The 22,544-nt window shown below is 41.0% G+C and overlaps 1 protein-coding gene and 1 long non-coding RNA gene across 2 annotated transcripts in view; both read left to right on the top strand.

Annotated features, from left to right (window-relative positions):
* The first annotated feature begins 2,173 nt into the window (after window positions 1-2,173).
* LOC310911963 lies at window positions 2,174-9,316 on the top strand. Its single transcript, XR_014590606.1, has 3 exons — window positions 2,174-2,271; window positions 4,320-4,376; window positions 6,920-9,316. It is a non-coding gene; the product is annotated as an uncharacterized lncRNA (long non-coding RNA).
* Window positions 9,317-18,988: 9,672 nt separating this feature from the next.
* The window catches only part of CDHR1 (cadherin related family member 1), a gene marked incomplete at both ends in the record, with an annotated part of 40,998 nt that continues 37,442 nt past the window's right edge, over window positions 18,989-22,544 (top strand). Inside the window, 2 exons of the mRNA XM_083866934.1 lie at window positions 18,989-19,049; window positions 19,822-19,917. Coding sequence (XP_083723060.1) covers window positions 18,989-19,049; window positions 19,822-19,917 — 157 coding nt within the window. The remainder of the gene's footprint in view (window positions 19,050-19,821; window positions 19,918-22,544) is intronic.

The raw sequence follows: 22,544 nt of genomic DNA, 5'->3' as shown, positions 1-22,544 counted from the left end.
GGCAGCACTTTTTGTTTAAATGAGTTGGAAATGTCAGTAGCCATCATGTGATGAGATTCTGTTTTGCAAGTTATCTCCCATCTTATCCGGTTACTTTTCTGTATTCTTTTTTTATTTCTTATCATGCACACAGAGAAGGTGATGCTTCTAGTTAAGGCTAAAAAGACATGAAAATTTATATTTATTTATGGGTATGGTTGTGGTTTAACCCCAGCTGGCAGCTAAACCCCACACAGGCATTCACTCACTTCCCCCAGTACCTGAGCTTGCCTAGAACTTTCTCAGAAAGTGTAATGGAGATAAAATACTGTAGTCACCAAGTGAAACCCTTGCTTCAGTGCTACCACTACTCAGACAGCCTGATTGAATGTTGAAGAAAAATTACTCTCCTACCAATGCTTTTGTGTGCCTTATTGACATTTCAGATCTTCTTCAAACCTTTGTGAGCAGGCTGACCAGCTCCATTTGACAGGCTCAGTTTATGTTGGAATTTATGTCACTTGATTCAGTTTTAATCAGCAAAAGTGTTTGTACTTTAAATGTACAAAATGAGGACTCATATGTTTCAATATTCAAAAGAAGCCTGAGATCAAAACACCAACACTGTTGCTCTGTTGTCATTTATCTTTCTCTGCGTGGACTGAAGTGTAAAAGTCCCTCCTGACGTGCTCAGCAGGGATGTGAACTAACGGCCTTACTGCAGGCTGAGCAAGGTGTGCCAGTGCCAGGCAGGACTTTCATAAAGCACTTGGAAGATAATATTATCTTGTAGCAAGCTTTGTTAGTGATTTGAATCTTGAACCTTGGTAATGCCGGCTTTGGCACACAAAAAAAAGGCTGTCAGGCATTAACAATCTTCACCATAAATGGATATTACCACGTAGGAATGCAGAAATAAGCTTTTGGGGCTAAATTTGGTAGATACAGGGGTTACCCAATTTGGAAGGCTGCTAAAGCAGTGCAAGAAATAAGCCAAATCCCAAATCTGCAATAGGAAACCTTTGGAATTGGGTCTGGGGGCAATTTATGTGCACCAGAGTGAAGCCTTCTATCCTGCTGCACTTCCAAGTCTGGGTGGCTTGCAGATACTACTCCCACCTTTTAAGGCTACATAGTTTATAAGATATTTTGTTGTTAGAGACCCAAATCTTAGCAGCTTAAGCTGGGAGTATTGGATGCTGCCAAATCTTAATTTTTCGCCTTTTTAAGAGACGCAGCTCTATAGTTGATTCCTCCTTGAAGGAGGGATCTTTTTTTCTTTTTTATTTTTTAAAGTACACTCTATGAACCTTGATACTGTGTTGAATTTGATGACTTGTTAATCTGAACTGTTAGCTGCAATCTCCATAACTTAATAATTCAGATATAATAGAAACTGAGAAGTTAATAGTAAACTCAAATCTGTTGCTTAACCAGCTGTCCTGTTAATTACAGTAATAACACACTGGCAATTGCTTTGATTAAAACACCCTGGGTCTAGTTTAGCTTTTCAAGCACCAATCACTGTCCATACAGATTCAGTTCTGCTGTGCTCTCTGCCTTTCCAAGCAGAGGAGCACAGCAGGTCCCCTGGAAAGGGGGAAGCACAGGACAAGGGCTGTGCCTCAGAGCATCCCTGTGTACTTTATGCTGTGGGACTGGTAGGGAACTGTTACTCTTGCCCTTAGAGGGGCAACACGTTGTGATGTGGTGTGGACTCTCACAGAGGACAGCAGGCAGCAGCAGGGTCAAACATGGAAGGCTCTTTATTATTTGACTCCAATTCTACTTATATACATTTTGTACAAAGGGCCCAGATTGGCCCAAGGAGGTTACAGCCTCCTGACTCCATTGGTCACTGTGACCATCAGTCAAATTCTCTCTCAGAGAACAGCTATGCAAAATATACTGATGAAATTTAAGAATACAATATTGTTTACATGAAGCAGTGTGAGAAAGCTGCTGCAAAGGTTCAAACACTCGAAAGCAAGAAAGTCAGAGGCGACAGGGAACCCTCAATGCTGCCTGATTCTGAGTAAATTCCCACTTGAAATAGGAAGTTCTATTTCTTTTCATCTGTTGAAATGCGATACAAAGGCCAAATCTCCACCCATTCTGGCTATGACATTCCTTTGGCTCTGTCTTATAAAAAGCTGAGGTTGTGCTGGAGACCAAGACACTCCTTCAGCCTCCTCAGAAACATCTCGGGACCAGTTGGAAGGATGAAGCTCCTGGCACTTTGTGGCCTTTTGTTTCTCTGTCTTCTGTGCTTCAATGTCTTTGCTGTAGAAGGTACAGTATATAAAGTCTTCTAGAAGAGCTTTCTCTTTTCCTATTCTTTCCTTTTTTGATATAAAATTCGTATTTGCTATGCTAAAGGAAACAGAGGTTGACAATGAAAAGGAGGATTGGACTTAGACTGCAGAATGTGGTAGCATATCAGTGCTTTGGTTTGTACAGTAGTGTTTCCTCTGTTATTGGCTGTTGCCTGTAGTACAGCAGGATTAATTTTACCTTAATCTGTGTTCTGAAACCTGCTCTTCTGAAATTATTTCCTGTTACATTTTCCCAGTAGATAACCAGCCATTCACCAGTGTAAAAATAGTATAATTTTCTCAGTAGTAGGAAATGTATTAATGGAAGAAGTTTCTACCTTATGAAACAAGGGAACATAAATCAGTCAGGTCAACAGAATATATGAGGATTTCTTTACAGAAGAGTGAAACAGGAGAGAATGACTCTTCTGACCTTCAATCAATCAAAACATTTTTTTCCTTTGTTTTTTGTTGGTTGGTTGGGTTTTTTACCACTGATATTCCACACTTCAGTTGTAGTACCTTGAAGCACTTAGTTACCATTTTGCAGTATTCCAAATTCACAGAGCAGTCAAAATCTTGAAAAGAGAGGATTTTCCATCTGTCTGTGGCCACATCTCTGCAGGTGTCATTTGTGCATTTGCAGAAGGACAGTTCAACAGAGTTTTTAAATTGAGATGTGTAATCTAAAGTTACCTGTGCAGATTTGAGGTTTGATATTGTAAATCTATGAGATTCACCATGATTTTTCACAATGTGTATTTTATACAAAATGTAGAGAATAAATGCGAGATAAGGAAAAAACAAGCTAAGTGTCCAAAGGTCAGGAGCAGCAAACTTACCATGCTTGATATTTTCTAGAAACCATCTAAGAATTGCTTTTTGTGTGAATATGAGCTTTGAGAAACATGTGGAAGCTGTTTTCCTAATCGTTAAGGCAGCTGCCTAGTTTTGTCATTTACTGGAGTCTGTGTTGAATGGTAGAGCTATTTGCTAGAGCAGTGGTACCTGAAGCCCTCCTGCTCCCTTTGCCATTTCTACTTCTCTTTATTCAGGTTATTCCATGACCCTTGAGGAAAGCTTAAGGAAGGGAATTGGAGATTTTCTAGATGTGTCTTCAGGATGATAAAGGAAGCCTGTCCAGGAAGGACAGGAGATAGCCATAGCAATAAAACACAAATGAATACCTGCAGGTTCCTGTAATAGTGTTCCCCTTTTGTTGATGTGCATGGTACTTCAGTGAGTCAGAAGGTGGGGAGGAAATGTGCAAAGGACACTGTTCCTTATCTGTAAGTGTCAAAGTGAAAGTGTCTAAGTGTGCAAGATAAATGTACTTTGCATGTTAAACCTGTTATATCAGAACTAAATTATGGTGATAAGGTAGCTCAGCCTCCATCACCAGCCTTGGCTCTAAACTGTGCCACAGGAACAGTTTCCAGGAACATTGACCTATGTTAGATTTTCTTGATGAGAAATCATCTGTCTCTGTTTTTTCTGCTCCACCTCAGCTCCAGAGTAAACCTTTATTTTTCTCTTTACTGTGGCCAGCACATACTATGTCAACTGCAGTCAGCAGCTCACTTATTCAGCTGTGGTGGGGAGGGAATATTTCAGTGGCTTTGCCCATCCAAAGCAATTTATTCTACACTGCTGTGCATCTGGACACAGAGATGCTCTTTTTTCCTGTTGGTAATTTTATATATTTTCTTGAAGTGGTATAAGTATAATTGTATCCTGCCAGTGTGACATTTCAAAGGATAAAGAAATCTTCACAATGCATATCTGATGTATCTGTGAGTAATGATGGAAAAGAACAAATAAATTCCTGTTCCACACTAGGGACAAGCTGTGCAGAGACCTAAAAATCAGTCATGATAATCCTTTGTTTTATGGATCTCTCCATACAAGGGTGTCAGTGGTAAATGCAGTAAGCAAAATGTCTGTGGACTCTGACACGTTTACTGTGTATGTACAGTTATTTGTGTTACCTGTCTCCACTGATAATGTATTACTTTTCATCCTTAGGTCAGAAGAGTAGAAAACTCTGCTGCTCAAAAGGACCCAAACTCAAGAAAAAAACAGGTAAAGGCAAAAAAAGTCTACAATTTCATTAGATGAATTAGGTAATCGTTAGAGAGAAATCACAGCATTCTGGGTATTTTCCATGTACAAACTTTACAGATTTTTCCATGCAGGTACATATTAGTGTCATCGTATCACTGTGAACTTGATCTCTTTTTCTTAGGAAACTTACTGAGTATTTGAATCAGGAAGAAATTAGATTAGAAGAGATTAGAATCCAATCTATGCCCATAGTATAAAACAATCACGAGAAATATGATTACATCTGAATAAAGGAGTATCAATGTTCCTCATTGATAAGAACAGTTGCAAAAGTGAAACTTTATCCTGGCTTTGCCCTGCTGTATTCTATCACCATTCATCTGTGGCTGCATTCATCTTCATGTCTTGAGAGATCAACTTAAGTGTGATTCTGTAACTTCCCAAAAATCCAATTGTTGAACCCACAGCTCTACCAGGAACAAGAATTAACTGAGATTGAATTTGTCCTAAATAGGTGTGTCTAAAGATTCTGCAAGTAAAACTACATAAAATTCCTGGTTTCAGTGAGACCCTGGTGGAAAAAAAGCTAGACCATGAACAAGTCTAGGATGAAAGGATTAGTATGCTCTTTAGAATCTTAGCATTTTAAATCTTAATGTTTCTAAATTCAATAAAATATCTAGTGGTAAGTTTGGTTAAACTCTAAAGATAAAGAATTTGATAGAAAATAGTTTATTTCCTGTATCTAATCTTTTAATCATAAAATTACTAATTTGAGGTTCCAAGTAAATTCATTCTAGCTGATAAAATATCTTAAATGCTGTATTACTTTTTTATATTTAGATTACTTGGGTGGAAATCTTTGTGTTACTCTACAGTTTTTCCTTTAACTGGAGCCTTTCCTTCCTGTCCAGTCTCCCAGTACTGAATCATGGCCTCTATTTTATAGGCCGAGTCCCATTGGTACCAGGAGCAGTGAACAAATTGCAGAATTATTATAGGCCAGGGGTTTATGGCTGTCTGGGGCTCCTCATTTAATCAACAGGTGTAGTAACAACAGGGGACTTGAGCAATAGCAGGTTCCCAGCTGGCCCACAAGGCCTGGGGAGTGCAATGCCAAAGGCACAGAGGTGGCTTCTGTCACTGCTGGCCTGAGCTGGATTGCACATGCTGCTGCCTGCCTGATCCTGTACCCTCTCCATGTTACTGAGGCTTCATGTGAGCAGCACAGCTCTTACTAATCAGTCTAAGTGCTTTCTGCTATCTGCCAAAATAGGGGGTGCTTCAGGCTTTTTCACATGCAACAGGCATGAAAACTCTCTGATAGAAGTGCTTGCAAAGAGAATGCTCCTTTGAAAGCAGCCTGTTGTTTCCTGGGGATGGAGTCCAGTGATGCTTCAGCAATGGAAGATACTGTGCTGAAGGGGAGAAAAGAGTACAAAGGAAACACTCCATTAAAACCTGTAAATTGACCACAAAGATCTCCTACAGAGGCAGTCTGAAATGCTTTCCTCTGCTGCAAACACAGTAATACTTTATGATCTTTGCTTGTCCCATTACACTCTGCCCTGGTTCTCTGAGCTTTCCAATATGCTTAATTGTAATCATCTCCTGTCCTTACCTGCAGCCAAACCTCTTTTAGGTCAGGGATTGTTATTTATTTGCTTCCGTGTAGGGTGCATCTTTCTGCTGCAAAAGACTTCCTCAGATCTGCTTGTATCAAAATGCTTGATCTGAATTGGTTTCTACTCTTACTGAGAGGCAGTTGTAAAAGCTTGGGCCTAATGCAGCACTCTCTGTTTAATGGGCACTTCTTGACTGGAATTGTCCAATGTTGGGTTTGTTTTGTATTGCTACTTTGAGATTTCTGGCTGACTTGTGCTGTCTTTTTTAGGGGGATATTAGTAGCTTTGCAATCTGCAGGCAAAGCACAGGGAGTGTTTTTCAGCACTGCTGTGCACTGTTCTTTGTGCTGGGCATGTGCCATGGGCAAGATGCAAAGCCACTTTGAGACCAGCTCAGTGTGCCTTGAGGAGAGGGTTATGTATGATCATAGATAACCACACTGGATACTTATTTTGAAGCAAAACCACTGATTTCCTAGAATGTTGTTATTCCATCAGAAACAATTGCTGTCCCAGAAAGTAAATGCTTCAAGCCTATGTCAGTATAAGGCTTTTGACCAGGAAATAGGGAGAATATGATGACAGTAAGGGGAAGATACTTCTTAATGTGTCAATTGCAGAATTCAAGCTCTGAGAGACAGTAGCACCATCCTGTGTCTATGAAGACCTTCACCTATGGAAGCTTCCAGCAGCAGCAAGTTTTCAGTGATTGAGTTCTCTCACTAAAGGGAAAACAGGCTGCTGGGAGTCAGTGACCTCCAGCAGCCTAATGAAAAGAAAGAAAATTCCCACCACATCCATTTTCAGATCATTGCTAACCTAGGCCTGCCCATACAAACATGGCTGAACATCAGAAATTAAAGTTTTGTTCCATTCTCCACACTCCCAGTTAAAAAAATCTCTCAATTTTCTCTCTTTCTCATCTTTGTTTTACAGGTAGCTATAAAAAGGTTCCCATAGAGAAAAGGAAACACTGCAAGCCTTGTCTTCCGCAATTCCATCCAGTGCTTCCTGGACCACTTCCACAGCTAAAATGAGCAGACTGAGAGGAGGGTGAAGAAGCATCTTCCTACATGCACAACTGACAGTACTTCACTGTCTTGAAGACCCGCCTTTCACAAATAGGACATGAGTGTACATTGCTTTTTGTTTGGGGAAAGGCTTCAATAGTGTTTATTCACTCCTTCACTCAGGCACCTTTGTTAGTATTAACCTGGCAGAAAGAGTCAGGCAAACCTGTCTGGCTGCCACCAGACTTTGTATTAGTTGAATATTCCCCTGCACCAAGCAGGGACTTAGCTCAAGTAAGAGAATGAGAACTGGTTGAAAAGGTACCTGAATTGCACTGGTTTGCATTTCTGAATTGCCTAAAAGGTGGTGAAGGGCTGATGCTTTTTTTTCTAGGTATTAGTATAAATGCATATGTAACCTTTTCTTTGAATAATTTATTTTTATATCAACAAAGGTGGGTTTTATATGATCATCAATCATTGATCATTTTTCCCGCAGCCCTCGTGCTTGGTGCTTGCAATCCATTTGGAAGTAGATTTCTACAAATGGTAAAAATCTCATCACTTAGAATGGTCTGAGAAACTAGATAAGCAGTTTGTTAAAATAGTGGTGATGGGCCAGTCAAGTAAACTTTTCAATATGTCTTGCAAGGGTGCTAAATCTGACTTTAAAATCAAAGTGGCCTGGTTTTTAACTTCCTAAAGAGTGTCATCAGGTGGTTATTAAAGAGCATACTGAAAAGATATTAAACCTAATCAGATTTCATCTGTTCCTCTGAAGCCAGAAGGCAGCTGTTCCTTCAAGACAACAGAGTTGTGTGATCACCTCAATAAACAAAGCTTACTGGAGCATGAAATAAATGCTAAGAATAATACCAAAGGGCTGAATAACAGAGAAACTGAAGCATTTGCTGATACTTTAGTCACGTATCTTCTGTCCTTTCCTAACTGTCCTCTGCATTGCTGCTATTTCTCTGCCTGGGGGAGAGTCCTTAAAACTGAATTACTTTGTTGTTCATGACTTCAGTTTTCCTTCTAGTGAATATGAGGAGGAGTAGAAACCTTTCCTGCTGCTGGGCAAATTGCAGATTGCAAATAGTAATTTTTCTGTCAGTACTCATAGTACTACTCTTTCTCTTAACATAATTGTCAGTATGATAGAAACGGTTTTGGTGCCCTTCACAATTTGGGGGAGTTGAATTGGAGCAGTCAGAGGTCTGTTGATAACACACAGGCAACTGCAATTCCAAAAGGTCAAGTTTATGGGCACTTACTCAGGGTCCTGCTCTTACTGGGAGTGTTTCTATTGTACTGAGCAATTGAACATATTTCTGGGTCTTCTGTGTGCTTGCTATTACTTTATTTTCATATCGGTTTTGAGATTAGGTAGATCTGACACTCAGCATCCTATTTTTGAAGACCTGACTGTGCATAGCATTTTTTATATCAAGGATAAAGGAACTGCCAGTCTTCCTTGCAAGACCTCTGAAACAGGAGGTTGGTGAAGGAACTGTGTTTCATTGTTCAGCTGCTAGTCAGGGGGCCAACATATTTTATTTCTATTGTCTTGTGGAGCTTGCAGAAAGAATCTGTAAAATATAAACGGTAAGCAAATGTAAAAAGCATTTTTGGTATTGTTTGCAGCAGGGTTTTTCTCTGTAAAACATGGCCATGTGTTTACAGCTCTGTATAAACCATCACTAACAGGCTTGAAGATTGTGTTCTCTAATGTGAGTTTAAGCCCTTTTCTTTTATGTGTGAAAAAAGCACTATGATTTTCCTCTTTGCCTTACACCTTCCAAACACTCCAGCCCTCCTTCAGGCAAAATGTTCCCTCTGATAACAAAAGCGTAAGCCCCAGAGACCATTAACACAATCATTACAGAAATACTCTGGATCTCTGGAGAGATCCCAGCATATAATTTAATGCACTTAAGTATTTTTACTCGCTAAATTTCCCAGACTGGCCTCAATCCCTGGCTGGGGGCTATTCCAGTTAAAGATGGTCCTTGTCTAAAATCCTAACCTTGGCTGAGCAGACTACAGCAGGAACCTCCAAATAATTTCAGCCTGGATTGTGACTGCTGCCCAAATGCTTTGTTGCTTCATGTAGAGGTATCAGAATGTTGTGTGTCCTCTCGAAAATAATTCCTCACCAGAGTTTGATTCTAAGGTACCAGGCCATTTCCCCATGTGCTACAACAGAGTTACCATCTGATGATGATTTCACTTATAGTTCTTCCTTTTGTTTTCCTTTCACTTCTACATTATTTGTCTGGCATTCTCAGAAGAGAAACATATTTGCTCATAGTGGCTTTTCAAAATACACAAGCTGTATGCTTATATAAAGTAATAAATTTATCTTGTCCAAGCTGACAAATGCATTTTTTTGTATCTTGTGGTTTTGTGTGCATTGGGCCATCAAGCAAGAAAATTGCACAGCCCTTAAGTTGCAATAAAGATGTTTCTGAAGTGTCTCTATGCCTGACAGATGTTGAATCCTGGTCTGACCCTGTCAATTAAGTGAGCCAGGTGGCTCCTCACTTTGTTTACAGCTTAATGCCACCAGCTAACACCAAATCAGTCTGTTTCATTTGGCACTGTGGCTGTGCATTGTCAGGAGCACAGGAGAAATGATCCCTGCTGACAGGGACTGTTGGTGTACAGGTAAGTTTTGGGATCTCATTTTTTCTAAGTGGGTAGTAGGAGAAATAAAAGTATCTATTCTTTATACAAAATATTATCCCAAAAGGTGTAATAGGGGTTCTTGATGTTGACTTTTCAGCTCTCTAGACTGGCTCAGAACTGATAAAAGGGCCCAACTATCCACAAGGAATTCAGGATTTTGGCTCTGGAAAAGTTCTTTTTATCCAAAGTGTGGTCTACAGAGGCAACTTCTTGTGATCCCAGTTGCCAAGGAAAACTACACTGCTCCATGATCAATGTAATCTCAAACAATAAACTCAGGTGAAATACAAAAGCAGAAGGATAAATATTTCCTGTGTAGATACACAGCTCACTCTTGCCAAAACTGACTAGAATTCTCATGGTGGTGTCAGTATTCATTGGATCAAGCCTGAGGACCTGTTGCCTGACTCTGTTTTGTCCAAAGTATTGCCAACTAGAGTTTTAGGAAAATATTGTCAGATTTTGGAGGCAGGTCAGATGCATGTGCACTTTTTCCTGAAGTTTTTTCTGATAAGAATTTATCTAAAATTTGTTTTGTCTCTCTTGTATGTTGAGGGGAAAACCCACTTACACAGTCTTTTTTTTTTACCTCAGATCAGCGAGTTGTTATTATACATAAGCAGTTATCTTCATCATAGCAAATTGCTCTGCAGGACTCTTTTTATTTGCTGTTGGGGAGTAAAGAGAGCTCCCTAGTGGCAGGAGCAATCCACAGTTTCAATCCACAGATGCCTGGGCTCCCAGTAGCTTTCCATATTACAAAACTTAGAGCAGCCATTGGATAATCTACCTTGGTTTTGAACACATAACTATTCCATCACGCTTTGTCTTCTGATCTTAGAGCAAGGCTATGAGCAGAGAAGGAATTCCCAGAAATTACTTCTGGTTTCAGTGTCTCAGTGGTGGGATCTCTGCTAGAAAAGTTCAGCATCTGGTTATGGATTTGTTCACGTTGTCATTCAACCTTTGTGCCAGCATCTGTCTGTGTTTCAGATGTACTGACTGGATATCCCTAAGTGTGAAGGACTTAATTCCACATCTTCAGGCTGATGCTCCCCAAGGGAGCTAAGGACAGATTTCCTATAGGATAAGCACCTTACACTCACAGTGCCATCTGGTCAAGGCTCTGAACACGTTATCAGAGAAATCAGGTCACTCTGTGCCTGTGAGTGATCCTCAGATGAACGTGACCACTCTGCCTTCTGCAGAGGCCACAGCAGCCTCAGCTCTCCCAAGGAGCTCTCACAGCAGACCCAGTCGCTGTCAGACACTCAGGCTCCATCTGGGATGTTCCTTTAAGAGCTGATTGCTCCCAGCTGCTCTTCCAGCACAGGCACTCAGGGCTGATGATTTACACCTGGAGCCCCAGCATTCAAAGGTTCTACCACAGTCAAATCCTTGTTTGTTAACTGCCCACCAGGCACCTGTACAATCATTCAGCTCCATTCCTGTCCTCTCCATTTGTGATGTGTGGTCCACTCACAGCAATGGAGCAATGGACACATCCTGGCTGAAGGAACTCTGAGTGCAAAAGCCAAACAGCAGCAGGGCTCCTCTTAAGCACCTGACAAGTAAGAAGAGTGCTTTTCTACTTTTGGTTTTATCATGTTGTTTGGTCTTCAGCACTGATGCCAACCTCAGGTAAAAAGACATATCCCTGAGGCATCCTTTGGTGCTTGTCTGGTGTCTGAAAATCAAATCTCTGTAGCGTGTGCTGCAAATTATCTCCCCAAACTGAAGTGCACTGGAAGAGGCTGTCTTTGCTTGGTGGGTCCTCCACACAAAACTCCCTGTTTACATTGTTTACAGAACACTGTGTCCCAGTCAGTGCCAGTTGTGTGGCCTGTTCACTGAGCAATGTACCACAGATTTCTCCCCAAGGGATCTATACGCATGTATAGGAAGATGTTTTCATCAGGGAAAAAAAAAAAAAAAAAAAAGGAAAAAAAAAAAAAGTGTGGCGAAGTCTATCTCTTTATGAATGGTTGAATGGTGTCAGAGAAACAGTGAGGTGGTTAAAAACAAGATTCTGTATGAGCTGAGATAATGAAGAAGTATCTTCAAGTCCCTCTTTAAGGTGTTTGGTTTGGAAGGTTTTTTTGACTCAGTGGCTTTTCAGTTGTTAACTTCCATTACTTGGAAAACAATAAATGATGGCAATTGTCACTGACCTCTAACCTTGATGTTGTTTGAGTGTACCAAGGTTAAACAATTCAACATTTTCCTTTTACTTAGTTAAATATATACCAATAGTGCTGCTTTATTCTGCACACATCTTCAGGGGTGTGGGTGATGAAAAGAGAGAAAGCACTATGTGTGTCTTGACCTTAACCTTGTAAGCTTCACCTTTGATAGTCTTTGAAATGAATGCCTCTTAAATTTACATATAAGTCAAGACTCAGCAGTTTTTAAAACAGGTCCTTGAGTCTGAGCAGTAAAGTCAACCTGCTCCTCATAATTTTATTATAAAATGTGCTTTGCACTTTTTCCTGTCTTTTGAACAGAACTTTCTATTTCCTTTCTCAACATTCTTCTCATGCTTTCTTTTGTTCCTGAACATGTTGAGTCTTCCTCCTTGTCAGTTCTTATTGAATAGAAAATTAATATTTTCCCTCTTGGCGTGATGGTCCCCCAGCCCTTCTTTGGCTATGTGAGATCTCAAAGAAATTCTGTTGTCTGAATTTCTTCAAGTGCTGAACTAATTAATTTGTCTCCATGAATTTCTGCCCATGAGACTGACTGGAGTGTATATTTTCAAAGAAAATGTTGTAAAATGGTGCTGCATGGCTTTTTTTTGTTTTCAAACATTAATTTTATACAAAGGACACTTACAGGATTTGAACATCTCTGTTTCAAGGCCTCATATAATCATCCTAAAGCCACAGTATGAGAAGGGATTTTTCTGTCATTTAATTTGTATTTCAGCATTCACTGCAATAGCTTTGGACTGTGTAATCTTAGTTAGCAGATGTGAAAATCTTTTCTCAGACTTTTATTCATTCCTCAACCTCTATTGTTGAGATTCTTGCTATGCAGTTCTCTTGATTTATCTTATTGATAGATTGTTAAGAAAAAAAAGGCAAGTAAGTGCAGCATTTTGAGATAAAGTGCTAGAAAATGTGGGAGGAGATGGTGAGAGCACAGTGCTCATAGGTAGAGCCAGTAGGAATGAAGAGACAATCTTTGGGCTCTCACCAGGTTAAATTACTTGATTTGAGAACCATCATACACACACTGATTGTAGAAATCTCTCCAGGCAAAGAGTGGATATTTGATGGAAAATGTAAGTGGGAACAGAGCGATAATCCCATATTTTTTGGAGATAAATTACTTCAAAGCTGAGTATTTAATATTCTTGTAATAGGAAATCTGTCAACATAGATCTTGTTTTCTAGGTTAAGGACAAGCCCTGCTGTGGTATAAGGCTGCCTGGATACTCAGGTCTCTGGACACAGCAATCCAAGGGAAAGGCTGAGGTGTGCCCTGGCCAGCTGGATTTCCATACCCTGAACAAGGTGAGTGCCTTGTCACTTAGTCCAGTATGAGTTGTGGCTTCCTTTTTGAGAATGGTTTAAGGCACACCCCTGCATTCCTAAAAGAGATCACAGGAAGAGCCACCTGTGTCATACATTTCCCTGACTAAAATCCAGGGGCTGCATCAGCCCCTGTGACCAAAGTGCTGGTGTGGTTCAGAGCTGATCTCTAGGAGGGCTTTGGTTCACCTTTAGTCTTTGCATTCATGCCATTCCTGTACTGACAGCTGAGTTTGGTCAGACATGGCAGTGAAAGCAGCATATTCTTCATCTTCACACATCCCCTGGTTCAACAAGTCATGTTACACTCTTGTATGCAGGACCTCCACACAGGGATGTCCAGAGCGTGCACACCAGCCAGGAGATCACAAGTGTTTCTTTGCTCTGCCTAAACAAGTCTCGTTATTTTCCTCAGCCACACTGAGTAAACTATAAAATCTTGATTTATTCATTATTCACACCCCAGCTCTGAGTTCTATGTATAATTTTTACTGGCAAAACAATGAACAATTCTAGTTCTTTCATAAATAACTTGGACTGCCTGTCTGCTGCTAACTGGCACCTGCACACAGATCTGTGTCATGCTCCATAGCACCACATCCATCTCAGATCATGCTGCTGAAATGAATGTAGGCTATCTAAAAATACCTGGATATTCTAGGGACTATTTGTTCATTTTCTATCCCTGTTAAAAGAGAACAAGGAGAGTGATTTGTAGCTCCAAAGAAGCAAAGTTACTGAGTTGTAAATGGATTTTGCAGTGGTCTTTAAAAGCCTCTAAACTAGTAAAATGGATACCAGGAACTTTAATTACTTAGAAGCTGCACAAAATGCTCCCCTTTCCTCAGTTACCTGCAGCACCTTTTTTTTGCAAATGCTCTAAAACACTTTTTGGCAGACTAAAACCAGGAGAAGCTGTTTCTGAGATGAAGTTACCTCTTTTTCCCAGGAATTCCCCAAACCTCTGCTGCCACCCACAGTGAATGACAATAACTCATGATAAATCATGCAGGCAAAGGCTTTGAAATTTTTGGCGTGTAGGCTGGCTAGCATTTTTTTCCAAATGAGATGCAACCACCATCTCTTCACCTGTGTGGAAAAAATGCCCACCCCATTTTGTTGGGAAAGCACTTTATTTTCTGTTTTAAAGCCACTGTAGAAAGGCTAAAACTGGTAAATATTTGCTGTCAGCTCTCCCTCTATTTTCCTGCCATTGTAATTTCTTAGTTCCTTTGGAGATAAGAACATCAAGGCTGAGTGTTTCTGTTCTTGTTATCCAAAACAGGGGGTGCTCAAACCCAAGGGGCTCAAGTTGATATAATGCTTGCAGTCACCTCTCTAAATCTTGGTTTTCCTTTCTATGAATGGGGGGAATGTGTCCCTTCTGCTCTGTGAATCAGTTGAGTTACAAAGTCTTTTTCCTGCTATGTGTTTTATCAGACTAATTTTTTTTCTGATAAAGCTCCTGGTGGCATTGCTGTGTAGTGGGACAGGCTGGGGAAGTTTAGGTGCAATTTTATGTTGGCATCTGCTCCCAGTTCTAGTCTGACCAACATTTTAGGCTGCGCTTTGGGACTGGGCTCAAGAGCAGCTGTCTTTGTGGGACTCAAAATTCCCCTGTTCAGGGTTGTGTAAACAGAAAAAGTGCAGCTCTTGGTAGTGGTGAAAGCCCCTTTCTTATCAGCCATATTTGATGAAGGAGGATTACTAGTCTTAGGCTTAAGGTTTAGGGCTAAAAAAGTGAACACAGTGGGGCACAGGATGTTCCAAGATTCTCAAAGGCTCAGAGATGAGAGATAACAGGGCAGGACCTGGCCTTGTGTGTGGCTGGGTTTGTGTCTGACCCCGTGCCCAGCAATGATCTAGTTTCATGTTGGGAAGTACCTTTGTCTTGGGGGAAGAAAAGCCTCCATGGCTCAGGCCATCCCAGGGGGCTTCAATTCACAATTCAGCAGTTTTACAACAAGGCTGCACTGGCCCCAGTACACCCCAGCTGTGGTCAGGGGCAGGGAAATCTGCCAAATATTCATTGCATTATTGTAGCATCCTTCTATTGTATAAAAATTCAGTTTGTCTAACAAGCTCCAGTGGATATCACTAATCAGTGACCCAAGCTTCTGTTCTGAAGATATTGAATCTTTTCTGGATGTTTTTCATACTGAATAGATAGTAAAGAAAACCCTGGGAAACCAGTTGGTCCAGATCAGGTGGGTATCTGTGAGATCAGATGGGTATATTTCATTCTTCTTTTATGTTTCTTGCTACTTGATGTGCTAAAAATGTATGAAATAGAAAGTTTCTTTTACATAGAGAGATTCTTCCATTCCTAAAAAGGCTGGGACAGAAGGTCCTGCTTTCCTGAAACCCCCTCCTGCCCCTTTGCTTCCAAAGGAGAAAATCCATCAAAATAAGCCTGGATCCATGAGCTGTGCTGGTTTTGATCAAAATATATTTTTTGACAGAAAAAAACTACTCTGTTGAATGTTGCTGTGTTAGGTATGGATCTGACTGTGCATAGACACATATTAACTAGGTTTTCAAACTGTAAGGGGATTAAGAGCTCAAACTCATTGAAATTCAGGAGGGAGGCATTTTGCTTCCTTGGAGATGCAGGCCCTAGAGATTCAGATCCCCAGGGGATGCAACCAGGGGAACAGACAGCTATTAACTTTGACAAGAGCTCTCCATCACTTGTTCTAGGAAAATACTCTGTAGGAAAAAAAAAGCATGTTGTTAGTTCTAGGTTGAAGAGGCAGATGAGAAGACATTTAGGTGCTATTTATGTTTTCTTTTGGGCACCATGCAGGTCTATTTCTGTGATTTTATCAGTGGTTTAATACTATTTTTGACAGTGGTGGGATGATTAAATCTGCAATAGAGACTAAATTTATATCCATCTTCTATATGTGTATCTGCTCCCACACAGTTTTTAGCTTTGGATCCCCATATCATGAATTTAAATGCACTAAAAATACATTTGTTTTTCATAGTGGCCTGCTGCAGGTTTTCCTGAGCTTTACAGGCCCCTGCTGCAGTCACAGATGGGTTCAACATGGAGCTTTTGTAAATAGTGCTCTACAAATATTATCATACAGAGTCAGAACAAAGGTCTCATCCCACAGGAGATGGTCAGAAAGAGATTAAGATGTCAAAGAGCCTTTCTCTGGTTTAACTTCTGAGTTTCTGGAAGGTGATAGTGTAGTGCTGTACTGAGCCAGGGTTTGCATCTGTGTCATCACATTTGTTAGTCATCAGTGAACCCAGTCTTCATTCATTTGTCTGATCCATTTGCAGCCTTCTTTAGTCTTTTGCTCTCTGTACCATTCTCTGGCAAACTCCATTATGGGTGATGAGTTTTGTTAATCCTGGCCTAAGAGTTTTGTTTTTCTCCTTCTGAGAGCCTCCCAGTTGATTTGTTCTGCAGGCAGAGGTGTGCTGTACATCCCAAGGGATCTGCAGGCACCCACAAGGTCTGTCCACAGCATGGGAGCAGCACAGCACTGTGTCTGCAACAAAGGCCTCTCCTATGGCCCCTCCAGCATTTGTCAGAGTAAGATACACCATAAATGTGTGACAGCTTCTTCTGGAGGAAAAATATATTGGAGCTGGCCAGGCTGTCACTGCCCTCCATGAGTGATGAAAGCCATCCCTGCAGCACTGCCCATCTTCAGCTCTGCATCCCACAGATCAGGGCTGGGAGGGGAGACTCTGGGGTTATGTCTAGGGAACAGTGACCTGCTCCCTTCTGAAACTTTAGCAAACAGTGATAAAACATGTGGGTGGCTGAGGGAGCCAGAGACCTCCACTATTGCCCTGTGTGATGCTGTTTCCTGGCTCTGCAGTGTTTGCACTTCGTGTGCCCACCTCACCTGCGCCACTGCAGGCACCCAGCCAGGATCCCTGTCCAGGCAGCATGTGCAGCTCCTGTCACTTTGTGAAGCACTTTGTGATGGGAAATCTCAGGTTTATGGTTTCTCTCTGACCCAAGATTTCAAGCTGGTGGTTCGAGTGGGTCTTTTTCTGCCCTCTGTTCTCTCTGTAATCTCTGAAGGCTTTGAGTCTGAATCTGTGCTCAGCACGAGAATGAATTGGAGTCTCAAGGTCTTGTTTTTCTTGGTTTCTTGTGTTGTTTATTGATTCTTATCTTACAATTCTCTGTGCTGGCCAAGGTGTTCACAGCAGCTCAGACATGATGTGACTCCCCCTGTGATGGGAGATCACTCTGCTTTTATACAGATAATTATGTGGTTATTATTTACCATTTCATACCAATGCCCAGTGCCTGGACTAGAAGGGTCATTTCTACTTTGACCCAATCTCCTCAAACTACCTTGTGCTCACGTCACTGCAGAAAATGGATGCCAAGGGAGAAGAAGAACTCAGGGCAACACCCTAATTCCACCATCTTGTCCCCAAGTCAGCTCCATTCTAAAATCCCAAAACTACAAAACTTTCTATACGGTGATTAGTTACACTACTATCTTTCACACATTTGTTACTCGCAATTCTTCTCTCTGTTGGAAGTTTTTCTCATGGACAGAAATCAAAGCCTGTGTCTTCCTGGGTTCTGTGCCAGGATCTCAAACCCCCTGCACAGACCCCAGACCCTCTTTCTCGGGTCCCAGGCCTCTCTACTGAGGTCTATGACTTTCCAGGGCACCCAGAGGGATGCCCTGGACTCCAACAGGAAACTCTTTGACTGAATAATTTCTTAGGCATTTCTTTCACTCTGACTGTTAATTAAATAACCCAGAAAACTCCATTAAGGCATCCTTAAAGGGCAAGTGCTTTGCCACAGGTCAGGTTTAAAGAGCTCAGCTGCAATGTAAACATCCTGGTGCTGCAGAATGACAGAGTCACAGAATTGTCTGAGCTGGAAGGGACCACAGGGGGCATTGAGTCACCTACTGTCACTGATGGAGCTCCTTTCAAATTGGTTTATCTGTGAACCCCCTCAGTGTGGCTGATTTTTAACCATATAACATATTGGAATATATATATATATATATATATAGTTAGTGCAAACACTTTCTGTATGTCAAAACAAACAATTTTTAAAAGCCACTTTTTCAATGCGTTGATGGTTAAACACACTTCTTAGTATGCTGAAAATTTCTTGCTGAAAGTAGAAGATGCTTTCAGCAATTCATACAGTTTAAGAATTAAAGGCCAACTCATATAAAGAACATTTTGACTTCTGCATTTTTAATATGCAATGTTGTGTAATTTTTTTGCCATCACAAGTGCTTTCTTTAAAATGGCAACAATAATTTCTAATGTTTTTGCTAATGTTAAATTTTCTACTTTTGTAGTTTCTCAAGATTGCCAGAGCTAAAATAAAGACAAACTTCTTTTAGCTCTTAAAAACAGAGAACTGGCTTAGAGAATTAAAGATAGAGTTCAGAAAAAAAAAAAAATTCTACTTTACCTTCTCCCTGACTTGTATGTTTGGACAGCACAAATACAGTACCAAGAGCAAAACACGAGAGTTACACTGATTCCTCCAAATCTTGTCTCAGAGATGAGTCCCACAGCTCCCTGCAAAGTAATTGGTCTAATTAGGTGGTAGGAAGGAGCTTCTTTAAATTCCTCAGAAATTAAGACGTGTCATCCGCTTAACATCTTAGCATCTGTTACTGCCTCTTCCACATTTCTCTGCTACATCAGCCTGAAGGGCACTTTCCTGGACATTTCAGAGATAAAATAAAAATAAGTAAAACCGACAAAAACCAAGCCCTTATAACGCAGAAGAAGTTGGCTCTTTCTTCAGTGGGATGAAGCATGTAAGGCATTTCACCCCCTCCTTATTTCTCAGTTTGGTGCATGTTTGCCTGGGTGAGTACAAAAATCACTTTGTTAAGTAAAAATATAGGAGAATGCAAGAATAACCTTAAATCCTGTAGTTATCCTTACTGATGTGGTAATGTTGTTCTGAGTTATTTTCCTTGTGCAATTGTTACCCTCTGTGTTTATATGCAGTTTTGTTTTAAATGGGCTATTTTAAAATCTCTAACAGTCAGTCAGTAGAATGACAACTAATTTGTTTTTTGTTTTGTTTTGTTTTTTTTTAAACTTTGCTGTCGTCTGGCAGCAAGTAAGTATTTAATTATGGCTAATTGCTCATGTAGTAGGCATAATTTTAAGGCAGGATGTGCTTAGAACACTGGGTAAGAAAACTGAGTAAGGTACCAAGACACTGGGAAAGTTCCAGGCTTGTATGTGTAGAGTAGGGGAGAGGTGTTCCATCATTGAAAGGTGAAAAAGTTAATTTTTCATTGAAGATGGTTGAGATTTTTTTAGGGACATCCTGCTTTTCATTTTATTTCTGTTGATTTGGAGGGGTTTTATATACTCTCTCCATTTCCTGCCGTGTAAATACTGGCACAGTGGCATGTAGAAGTAATTCTATTAAAATTATCTATACAGATACAGCTCTGAAAGTCCAGTGCAGCAACTGGGTGTGTTATTGCAGCAGCTGGGGGTGTGTTATGCACTCCTGGTATTCCCAAAACAGCTACTGTTTACTGACAGTCAGGTAACTGAGCCAGCCAAATAACTGTCACCTACAAAATGCTCTTGTTTGCCTTCTGTTTTGTTTTAATTGCAGTTCAGGCAAATTATGCCCCCTATTTCTTTGATAATGGAGCCAGAAGCACAAATGGGAACATGGCACTTCTCAGCCTTTCGGAGGACACGCCTGTTGGTCAGTATTAAAATCTGTATATTTAAACTGTGAAACTGGAGATGTTTGCTCTTATGATAAACATATACATTTTCTTGTAGGTTGTTGTTATATGCTGTGAACTTACATATTTTTCTCTCAAGCTTTTAATTGGCCTCAATTTAAAGTGACATGTTTGAATTGTAGCTGAATTCATTTCATTTAAAACATGAATTCTAGCTCCACCAATCTATTCACAGCTTCAGAGCACAGACCTTTGGGGTCACAAATACATTTGTGGTTTCTTACCAATTCTGTAAATGCTTATGAGAAGAAAGCCTAGTTTCTAGTAATTTTATCAGCATTGATAAAAACAAGCTGGATATTGAAAAGTAAGGAGCACGATTTTTTTCTAAACACATTTTTAATGTTTATGTACAAATGGTAGAAAATGTGTCCACTTGTAGTGAAAATTGCTTTGTCTAAATAACCAATGATTTTTTAAAAGGTTTAGGTTTTTTTACTAAAAATTCAAAAATTGATACAGTTTTCAGATTTCAGCACTCAGAGGCAGGTCTGTTTATGCTTCTTTTAGTGGTTGCACTAAGTTAAATAAGAACAAAAGGTGATTTATAATCAGTATTTTCTGTGGGGAAAAAAAAGACCTCCTAACACCTAAAAAATTACATTAAAAATATATTAAGTGATGAACATCACCTTTATTTCAAACTTTACACTGAGATTTTATTTAGGATTTTCTTCTGTTCATCTGTAGCTTTCACAGTCTAAATCAGAAAAATATTTAGTTAATGCAGAGTGGGTACCAAAGCACCCCTTTACTTGTGCCTCATGCAGAGGAGAGATGTGGCTGTACCCAAACACCCAGGGCTTAGGCAGCTGGGGAAGGCCAGGATGAGGGAGGGATCAGAGGGCACAGCCTGCTCTGAAAGCCTGACATTGCCACCCACACCTTCTTAAAGCAGCCCAAGGTCACTCTCTGTGCTGGGTTTGCAGAAAGCAGCTTCTCTGGGTTTGCTCTAAGTCTCCATTTCTGACCCAGTGGTGTTAATGTCATCCAAGGCCCACGCTGGAGCTGCTGGAGGGTGGGGAGAGGGGTGTTTGGAAGCAGCAAATTCTCCTTTATCTGCTCAGCTTGTGGAGAGGAGGGGGAGAAGGCAGCACATAGTGTAGAAGTGACACACCTCAATTACAAACTTAAAAGCAGCTTGTTTATGGTGCAGCAGGAATTTGGTATAAACTTGGTCAAACTTAAGTAGAAACCTCATCTTGAAGGCCAACAGTAATGTAGTAAAAAAGCAAAAGCCAGAGGCAGACCAAGGAGCTGCAATTTTTGCTGTACTTCTGCCTGGATTCTCATGGAAACCACACTTAGTTCAGCTTTGGCAATTCCTGCAGTTCTGCTGATTGCTGGAGTTAGATCAGCCAGTGGAATCACTTGTCCAAATGTAGATAAGGCTTGTCATGCCAGACAGCCACAAAATAGGACCCCAACTCAGTTTGTTTGGGGTGTTGCTTGCCAGATCCAGCACTGAAACTGCAGGCAGCACAACCTGCCTGCCATCCAACTCCCACTCCTGGTGTGGTGCCAGCCTGCAGACATTTACAGAGCTCCAGCCTCTCCCTGCCACCTCTGGGAGCCTCCAGGCACCTGCGTGCTGATGAGGAGCTAAAGATGGCACAGAGCCACAACACGGGCAAAAATGTCCCTCCTGTCAGGACTGCAGAGCCACATGGTCTCTCAGATGACAGCAGCACTCCCTGCAGCAGTGAAGTGCAGCAGTAATTTTCACTGCATCTGATCTGGTGCTCCAGCAGCCAAAAAAAAAAGGACAGTGTGCCTCAACAGCAGAACTGCAGTGTGGGGGGTCAGAGCTTGTGCTAGTGTTCTCCTAATTAGCCCAAGTAAGAATAATGAGATATATGTGATGGGCTTTTGTAACATTAGCAACCAGACTAGGGACAAAGAGGTCTCTGGAGAGTTTGTGCTTTGCTTGCAGCAGTGATAAAGCTCAGGCTGCTCTGTCTTGAGAGCTGCTTTGCCTCCTGCCTGCTAGCTTCATCCAGAATGTGCTTACATGTGTTTGAATTCACTGGCTTGTTCTTCTAATTTGATGTATAAATGTGCTTTAAAAGACAAGAGAGAAGCAGCTTCTCTCTGAAAGCTCCAAAAGACCTGTAGAAACCCTTGGAAAAGAGAGATAAGACCTTACATTTGAGAAGACCAAGTGTGGTTGCTTTGTGACACAGCTTCCAGTGGTGTTTCTTTGGGCTAATTCCCAGAATACCTTGACAAACAGCTGTGGGTACTGCAAGGTCCTCTCTTATGAAAGCACTTTCAGAAGTTCCATTGGAACATGGTGCCTTGGGATTTGCTTAACACGAGCTGCTGCTGCCCATGGCAGTGTAGCCACTCCTCAGGGAGGCTTTGGCAGGGACAGTCACAGGGAAGGGCACAAACAGCACTGACACTGCAGTGCTGCAGTACTGGGTGTGCTTTCAGCTTTGTACAGATCTTTGTGCCAGAGCTCAGTGCTAAATGGCTACTTTTCTGTGGCACTGCAGAGGAGACTATTGCTCTTCATCATTTGCTCTGATCTCCTCCAGAAGGAGGAGAAGGAATCTGGTCTCCCATGTCCATGTGCAGTCAC

Source organism: Zosterops lateralis, assembly GCF_965231275.1.
Source record: "Zosterops lateralis genome assembly, chromosome: 8".
Taxonomy (NCBI): Eukaryota; Metazoa; Chordata; class Aves; order Passeriformes; family Zosteropidae; genus Zosterops; species Zosterops lateralis.
The sequence above is the reverse complement of the archived record's forward strand: the minus strand, read 5'-3'. Positions and strand labels throughout refer to the sequence as shown.